The sequence below is a fragment of the Pseudorasbora parva genome, chromosome 16, assembly GCF_024679245.1.
Source record: "Pseudorasbora parva isolate DD20220531a chromosome 16, ASM2467924v1, whole genome shotgun sequence".
Classification (NCBI taxonomy): domain Eukaryota; kingdom Metazoa; phylum Chordata; class Actinopteri; order Cypriniformes; family Gobionidae; genus Pseudorasbora; species Pseudorasbora parva.
Genome location: NC_090187.1, coordinates 41,863,504 through 41,872,980, shown reverse-complemented (window position 1 = coordinate 41,872,980; position 9,477 = coordinate 41,863,504). Strand labels below are relative to the sequence as shown.

The 9,477-nt window shown below is 40.2% G+C and overlaps 1 protein-coding gene across 2 annotated transcripts in view; it reads right to left on the bottom strand.

Moving 5' to 3' along the window:
• Window positions 1–294: 294 nt before the first annotated feature.
• Window positions 295–9,477, bottom strand: part of LOC137043036 (protein jagged-1b) — an 89,030-nt gene continuing 79,847 nt past the window's right edge. Inside the window, exons 7-14 of one of the 2 annotated variants that reach the window (XM_067419077.1) lie at window positions 9,351–9,470; window positions 8,812–8,925; window positions 7,228–7,341; window positions 4,599–4,712; window positions 4,269–4,315; window positions 4,007–4,174; window positions 2,248–2,398; window positions 295–1,458 (exon numbers count right to left, since the gene is read on the bottom strand). In XM_067419077.1, the coding sequence (XP_067275178.1) occupies window positions 1,025–1,458; window positions 2,248–2,398; window positions 4,007–4,174; window positions 4,269–4,315; window positions 4,599–4,712; window positions 7,228–7,341; window positions 8,812–8,925; window positions 9,351–9,470 (1,262 nt within the window). In that variant the 3' untranslated portion in view covers window positions 295–1,024. The remainder of the gene's footprint in view (window positions 1,459–2,247; window positions 2,399–4,006; window positions 4,175–4,268; window positions 4,316–4,598; window positions 4,713–7,227; window positions 7,342–8,811; window positions 8,926–9,350; window positions 9,471–9,477) is intronic. The other variant, XM_067419078.1, reaches the window with a different exon arrangement.

Sequence of the window (9,477 nt, the reverse complement as noted above, 5' to 3'; positions counted from 1 at the left end):
CACACAAATGTGTACAAATATATAGGGCACAAGTGTAAACACAGTAAAACACACTTAAATATCCAGGATTCAAAAAAAGCTGAATTACTGGCCTTTTAAAAACACTTGCTCTTCTTTCAAACTCAGTTTTGACCTGACAGGGTCCAAAATTAACTCTCGCCTAGCATGAAATGTGGCTTTGGGATAAATAAAATGGATTTACTCAACCTATAATTAAATAATATTAAGGCCCACTGAAGTGCCCTGAAACGCACAGCATTATTCAGTGTGTTGATGTTGATGTCAGTGTGACATTTCCACTAAAACAGGAAGACAGGGCGGTACCTATCAAACAGCTCCTCCCCTTTTTAAATAGCCAATAGCGTTTAGTTTATATCACCTCATCCAGTGCCATTGAGCATGGTAAAGCCACAATCTCTCCTAAACTCCTCCATATCGCTTCAAAATATCAATTCAAACAGGTCCCATTCGTTTTCCAGTCTGCGCCTACTCGATCACATGATCCGTGTAAACAGACTTCATTCCCCAATGGAAAACATATCCACACTGATCGTACCCTATCCCCTATATAGTGCACTGTGCCATGTAGAAAATAGTTAAGTGTGACAAGTGAGCAATTTTAGCATCTGTTTATAATGTAGGGGCAGGGCTTCAGATTCTAGAGAGGGTTTGATTGGACAGAAAAACAAATGAGAAGCGAAAGTGCGGTGATGTCATCAAAATCATTGATCCTTATCCCCATTTTGAACACTTGCTGCAGTCTCATGACTGATAAGAAATATTCATGGCTGTTTCAATTGCCTCAATTCGACCATCATTGGCAATTCAGCAAATACAAATTTTGGACTCTGTCTGTCAGTAAAGCTTCTTCAGTTGAGTGTCCCAATAATTTCCTTCCCAGTTCGAACCCTCTGTAACGCAAATCTCCGAGGTCAAAGTTTATCAGCAGAGGTTGATTAAGATTCCACAACAGACCCTCCGAACCAAGAAGTGATTTTTTTTTTCTGCCAGTGGTCAAAGTGCATCACACCTCCAGTTCCTGGTTTTCTGCATAGTGGAAGCGGTTTAGTTTCTCCCTCTCGCGGTTGCAGATGTCCAGTTTGGGTCCGTGGGCTGGTTTCAGAGCTGGAGAGGGTGCAGGTGAGGGGGGAAGAGTAAGCTCGATCTCTTCGCTGCAGAGCACTGGCGTGGGCACAGAGATGGGCACCGTGTGGGCAGGAGGCAGCAGGGCCGCGCTGTGGTCCAGGTTACGGATGAGCGTGCAGAACTGCCGCTGGTTATTAATGGCGTTGTCCTCGGGCGCTGAAGTGCGGAGCTGCTCTTTGGTCCGATGGCGGTGGTGCAGGCGGGACAGCAGTAGAGCGCACACGGAGCAGCTTCCTGCCACAAGCAGGGAAAACACACCCACCAACACCATATAAAGACTGAACCCGCTTGCCCCGGAGTCTGACACTGCTCCTGAAGGCAGAGAGAAACATAATTCCAACACTGTTTCACAAGCTAAAGAAGATTAATTTTAAGATTAAGATTATTAAAGGGATAGTTCACCCAAAAATGAAAATGTGATGTTTATCTGCTGACCCCCAGTGCATCCAACATGTAGGTGTGTTGGTTTCGTCAGTAGAACACAAATGAAGATTTTTAACTCCAACCTTTGCTGTGTGACAGTCATATCATAATGTGAATGGGTAATGTTCTGTGAGAGCAAAAAAAAAAACATGCATAGACAACATGCACAAAGAGCCCTGTGGCTCGTGACGACACCGATGTCTTGAGAAATCGAGCCGCATTTATATCATTTTTTACCTCAAATACAACGCTATATCCAACAGCCCGGAATGCACTTCACTTCCGGTAAGGTCAATAATGCACGATCTGGCTCGAATATCCTTACTGGAACCTTACCGGAAGTGAAGCGGGTTCCGGGCTGTTCAATATAGCGTTAGATTTGAGGTAAAACATTATATAAATACGGCTCGATTTTTTCAAGATATCAGTGTGTCGTCATGAGCCACAGGGCTCTTTGTTCATGTTGTCTAAGCATGTTTTGTTTTGCTCTCATAGAACGTTACCCATTCACACGATTAAATGACCTACACACAGCAACGTTTGGAGTTAAAAATCTTCATTTGTGTTCTACTGAAGAAACAAACACACCTACATGTTGGATGCACTGGGGGTAAGCAGATAAACATCACATTTTCATTTTTGGGTGAACTATCCCTTTAACCTTTTTATCCCTCTAACCTTGGCAATGGGGTTCATGACACGGATCCTTCAGGCTCAGGCACTCATTTCCAAAGTAACCCTCAGGACAGGCACACCTGTAGCCTCCTTCTGTACTGCTGCATGGCGCCCCCTTTGGGCAGGGGTTGGGATTACAAAGATCCAGTTCTGCCTAAAACACATTAAAGTCACAACTTTACAAACTAGATTTGGCTATGAAGCTGGTTAAATAGGATGGCAAAATAATTTTACATCCAAGAAAAGAAGATGAGCATGCAAATATATGGTGGTATCATCTGTCATGCAAACTTTGAAAACATTTAAAGGGATAGTTCACCCAAAATGAACATTTGCTGTTTATCTGCTCAAATTATTCTATAAAAGTGTAATGAATATTTTAAATTCAACTAGGTTATGTCGAGAAAAATATTCATGAAAGTGTTAAAAAAATTATTTGAGAGTATTAATGCTGACATTTTAATGACAAATTCAACTTGTCCCACTGAGTAAAAAAAGTGGTCATAAAAAAATTCATGACATTATAATGGACTCATGACAGCCAACATAAAAACCAACCACATGATAGTTTAATGTATTATTAACCCTTAAAGCTAAGTAGTTTCTTAAGTTTAATAATCTATGCCATGTTTATGACAGGTTATGTTGTCATGACAAAGACATTGTTTGAGATGCTTTGACAACTTGACATAAACCAATATATCATAACCTGTCAATGTCATCTTTGCATTAAAAATGACAATTGAGAGAATGACTTGCTGTAATGACAGTTGTCATAAACATGCATAAACTCCTTCATATTCATGACGTCATGATTATGAAGGTGTCATGTCAGTCTTTTGCACACCCTTCTTTTAAAGCGTTACCAATGTTTTGAGCTTGTCAACCTTTAGCCACTTCCAGAGGTAGTCAAAAACACATTTGACTGGATTGATTTCGTAGTTTTGAACATCCACTAAAAGACCATCTAATTCTCCACCTCCTGACCTAAACCGGAAACATTATGGGAAGCGCACTAGCCAGACAGGATTTAAACTTTGTTGGCTAGAGAGTTTGTTTTGAAGATGAAAACCTACAAAGCACAATGTTCTCACACCATTCCTGATTTCTAACACACACAGCGTTCGGCTGGTCTCGTGTCTGTCAGATCAGAAACTAAAGCTGATGCTCTCTGTGTTTTTCTCCATTGCGTTCATTTGTCAATTGTGGCGGCTTATTTCGTCCATTAGAATGAAAGTTCTGAATAAGCCCATTGATTTACCTACCCATAGAAATAAATCAGGACAGAAGTGGTCGAAAGTGGACAAAAGAGATTAAAACACCAGGTGTAAACGGGAATGGGTCTCCCTCATCCACCTGTGATCTGATCTACCAAATTATATTAATATCAGGTGTAAACGGCCATAGTTAACCAGTTCCCTTCAATATCCCACTCTCTATTATGGGTTTCATTTAATATCACAATACTGAAGTAAAGTCAGGAACTTCTGGTTTACGCAGTTTCTCCAAACCCTGTTTCATAGATTCTGGATGTATACCTTATCTGACCCGTATTTCTGGTCTTGGGGTTATTTCTAATAAAATACTAACAGTCTGATGAGTTTAATCAGGGGTGCTTGATTTGGAAGAGTCTGAACATGTGTAGTGTTGGTGTGCATGCAGCCACAGGTTTGATTCGAGCTGAATGAGCCTCAGAAACTTGTGGTTAAGACAAAGACTTGAGGGCACTGTCATAATTAATGAGTCCATAACAAGCTCTGACCTCACAGTATGTGCCAGTGTATCCCAGCGGGCAGCTGCACAACACGCCTCTGCCATCCTGACGCTCTACACACTGCCCTCCATTTACACAAGGATTGCTGTCGCAGGGGTTTGCTGCTGTCTGGCACAGTTTACCAGAGAATCCTGGCAAACACACACACTCAGAGTCCTGTGCATGTCACACAAGGAGAAAAGGTTAAATGTCAAAGTAACTTCACGTCCTCAAGGTGCAGGTAAGCTCATCGAGGTGAACCGGTTCTTACCTTACAGTGTCCTCCATTCAGACACGAGCCCTGGCAGCTACTGTTCCCTGATGAATACATATTTCACAAAAATCAATAGGCAACCAAGTGGAAACCCACAGAACACTGGGTTTCATTGAAGAAAGAGACTAGCTAACTACATTCATCAATAAAATATGATGTACAGTTGCTGTGTGAGCAGATCACGGTAGAACAAGCTCACAATGAGTCGAGTTCACCCTGAAGTCATTTCCCACCAGCGCTGAAACTGTCAGGTTTGATTTAAAACTCACTCATACAGATTTATTTATTTTTCTTTCTGGTTCTGTGAAAACCACATTGAATACTCACGGGTGTCACAGTTTGCTCCAGACCAACCGGGAAGGCAGTCGCACAAATATCCTCCAATCAGATTACGGCAGGAGCGGGCATTGACACACACGCCAGTCTCACATTCATTAGTGTCTAAGGAAGAGGAACGAAGCACAGTGAGCCACTATACTACTGTACCTGCAGTGTAAAGCATGTATAATTGGCAAACTTCACATATCCAGTATCCAGATGACCTTCTATATTTGCCCAAATGTGCAGAATACAGCAGAGAATAATGAGCTGGGTAGTGTATCCCACAATACCGTGCACTGAATTTGACCTCCAATAGCCAGGTTAACTAATGAAGTAAAAGTAATATTCACCACAATTTTTTTTCCTGGACTGCCAAAAGTTAAGCCATTTTATATATAGATTGGAATAAAAATGCACATTTTTTATTTCTGAAATGACCACTAGACGCTACTCTGTGAGTTTACTCTTTCCCTGACAGTGGCTTTTAAAAGGTTTCCAACCATTTTCGAAGCACCCAGAATATAAATACCAAAAATCATTCACTTTAACAAAAATGCTGTACAGTCACAGCTATCAACACAACTCATCTTATCAGATTTGAAGTTTGTTTTATTATATACACTACCGGTTGAAAGTTTAGGGTCTGTACGATTTTTTTAAGAAAGTCCCTTATGCACACAAAGGCTTTACTTATTTATATATCAAAAATATTGTTTAAAATATTGTATCAAAAATTTAACAATTTAAAAGAACGGTTTTCTATGTGAATATAGATTCAAATGTAATTTATTCCTGTGATCAAAGCTGAATTTTCAGCATCATTACTCCAGTCTTCAGTGTCACATGTTCCTTCAGAAATCATTCAGATATGCTCAAAAAACATTTCTGATAATTATCAACGTTGAAAACAGTTGTGCTGATTAATATTTTAGTATTTTTTAGTATTAATATTGTTTATTTCAGTTAGTGGAAACCGTAATGCATTTTTCAGGATTCTCTAATGAATAGAAAGTTTAAAAGAACCATATTTATTTGAAATAGAAATATTGTAACTTTATAAATGCATTTACTGTCACTTCTGTTTTTTTTAGTGCATCCTTGCAGAATAAAAGTATTAATTCAAAAAAATTACTGACACCAAACTTTATATTTCTTAGTTCTAAAAAAAACGTTCTCACTTAAAGGAGATAGTTCACCCAAAAATGAAAATAATCCCATGATTTAACCATCCTCAAGGGTGTATATGACACACCCAGATAACACAATCAGAATTATATTAAAAAATATCCTGGCTCTTCCGATACCGGGAGTGAATGGGTGTTGAGATGTTGAAGCCCAAAAATGCACATCCATCCATTATACACTGTAAAAAATTATTTAGAAAAAAAGTTACCTGGTTGCCTTAAAATTTTGAGTTCATTGAAATTAACATTTTGAGTTAATACAATGAACGTTTTTTGAGATTCGACAACCTTTATTAAAATATTATTAAAAGATTTTGTAAGCATATTGGGTAATTATGAGCATGCTATTTCTGATGACGCAGTGAAACATGCCAAAGAGTGCTATTTTCTTGATTTATCACATTTTTTATGTGATTCAGATACAAAAATATTTTGAGTTTCTATTTATTAAACTAATTTCCTTCATTGTATCAACTCACATTTTTAATTTCAATAAACTCAACATTTTAAGGCAACCAGGTTACTTCAGAAGGCCTTTATTAACCCCTCTCTACTCACTGCCATTATAAAGCTTGGAAGAGCCAGGATATATTTTTTTGTATAAAACAGCAAAATTGTGTTTAGCTGAAAGAAGAAAGTCATTATACACCCGAGATGGCTTGAGGATGAGTAAATTATGGGATAATTTTCATTTTTGAATGAACTATTCTCTTTATGTTATTTCTAATAAAATACTCTAGAAATATTATTTCTATCCAGAGTTGCCGTTTTTGTACACATCTCTTCCTCAAAGACAGATGTGTTTGTGCTGACGCTAACGGCTGTTTTCTGAGGTGTCAGTGTGACACATGGCTGTATTTCACACAGTGTCAACAGTCCAGAGAGACTGATGTTCTCCAGAGAGCCACGGCTGATCTGGCCCTCGAGGCAATGGAGTGTGTGAGAGACTACCGGCAGTCAACATCCAATCACAGCTCCTCTTCATCCAGCAATTAAATATACTGCACACTGTAGCATGAAATTGTCTGATGTGGGTTAACGGATAATGGTCGGTGGAGCAGTGATGCCGATTAATAATTTCAATGTGGTTGGTGCAGATATGGAATTAATAAACACAAGATGTGTGAGCAGAGTTTCCATCTCTGGATTTGATTGTTATGATTTAGTGGTTTCAAATGGCAAACATGCTGGCGATCATGGATTCTGTAATAATTTTGGATGGTTTCTTAGGTTTAATTCCTCAATGCATTGCTTGTCCATGTACTCTTGAGAGTGAGGTGAGGAACCAAGCATAGACGAGAAAGAACAGACAGGTGCGGTCGGTGACAAGTTTAGGCAGGTAGAGGCAGGCTACGGCAGGTGAGACTGGAGCGTAAGGCCAAGTCAGGCAAGTGTGAACATGTATGGACGGCTCAGGACAGGTGAAGCTAGAGCGATGCGTTTGTACTTACCGAGCTGGCAGGTTCTGCCGGTCCAGAATGGAGGACACAGACACTGGAAACCTTGCTCTGTCTCTTGACACGTTGCCCCACGGCCACAAGGACTGGAGTCACACTGCAACACTGCTGCATACATCAAAAGAACGTTATCCGTCATGTCACGTCATGTCATGTTATCCATGCATTCATCAGGGACAGCGGATGTAAAGGAGCTGTTAGCTAATTCTGGTGCAATTACTATTAATAGTGCATTGTCCCTGTAAAAATACATAAATAAATCTATCCATGCATCCATCCATACATTCATCCACCCATCCATGCATCCATCCATCCATCCATCCATCCATCCATCCATCCATCCATCTATTCATTTATTCATCCATCCATCCATCCATCCATCCAACCAACCATGCATCCATCCATCCATCCACCCATCCATCCAACTATGCACCCATCCATCCATCCATCATCCATCCATCCATCCATCCATCCAACCATGCACCCATCCATCCATCCATCCATCCATCATCCATCCATCCAACCATGCATCCATCCATCCATCCATGCACCCATCCATCCATCCATCCATCATCCATCCATCCAACCATGCATCCATCCATCCATCCAACCATGCACCCATCCATCCATCCATCCATCCATCCATCCATCCATACATCCATCCAACCATGCACCCATCCATCCATCCATCCATCCATCCAACCATGCACCCATCCATCCATCCATCCATACATTAATTTATCCATGTACCTATCCATGCATCCATCCAACCATCCATCCATCCATCCATTTATCCATCCATCCATCCAACCAACCAACCAACCATCCATCCGAGACTATAATGCTTTTGAATGCAACTTTCAAATAAAAACATTTCTGTCAATGAAAACATGGTTGCTTCTTGATTGTTGCAATATTTAAAATAAAAAAATACAAATGTTTAAAAATCTGATATGATAAGACTTATGATAATAAGTTCACAGTCTAAATCTAAAATAGTCCCTTCAATTCACACCTTTCTCAAGTTTTTTTTCTTCTTTAAACTGAATGTTTTGTTACCATCTCATGTCAACCAAAACTTCCATGAAAGGTTCACTGTGTATAACACAAAATTGAAACATTGTGCAGAGAAAATTCTAAATATCTCACTTCCTGTTGGGTTTTCAGATTTTGACTAGATTTTTTTGTAGGTATCGGGCTGTTACATGTATCTATGGAATTTCATACTTGTACCGCACACCATCGGTGATCAGGCCCTAAAAAATAAAGGCAAGATGCCCATGCTTAAACTGACAAGAACATGTAAAAACACTGCAACGGTTTTAAATCAGTCAACCAATGTCCTAATTTGAGGAGCTCTTAAACCTTGATTTCTGAGACACATTATCGTGTGTGTGTGTGTGTGTGTGTGTGTGTGTGTGTGTGTGTGTGTGTGTGTGTCACATGTTGTGCTCCAGTTAGGGAACATTATTTTGATGTAGTTTTGTCTAAAATGGGCTGCCTTTGATTGGTGCTGATTGCAGTCTGTGCAGGTGTGTGTGCGTGTATGTGTGCGTGTATGTGTGTGTGTTTAACTACCGGAGGCACAGGAGGGTCCCGTCCAGCCTGAGGCACACACACAGCTGAAACCTGTCGGGTCTTCGATACACGTTCCACCATTCTCACATGGAGAGGAGAGACAGGCGTTCTCCACTGTTAAGAGGACGAGAGGAAGAGATGCTCTTATAATCCGTCACAACAACTCTTACTGAACAGCTCTACTCTGTTTAAAGCAGAAATTACACAATACACCTTTAATATGAACAAAAGAGTGAGTGTTTTATGCTGTATCTTACAGAGATTCTTAGTTTGAGGCATTAAACTCCAGCTGTAAATGTATCTCTTCTTAACACCTCACAGAGATCACACGTTAACAGACTAAAAATATCCTCTCAGAGCAGATAATAGGTCAGACTCATGCAGAGTGAGAAATAAGAGCTGGAGACATCCAGAGCTGAGCTTTGGCTACAATATTCAGCTGATTTTTTTTTTCTTGCACAGCACATCTTTGAGGTGTGTTTGTATTATGCTGTCAGGGCTGACAGACTTTATGGTTGTGTTTTATAGCATCAGCTCACCGATGTCACAGTTGCGGCCACGGAAGCCCTCCTGGCACACACACAGGTACTCGTTGGGTTCAGTGTTGGTACAGGTACCGCTGTTCCTGCATGGCTGATGGTTACCACAATAATTCAGATCTGTATG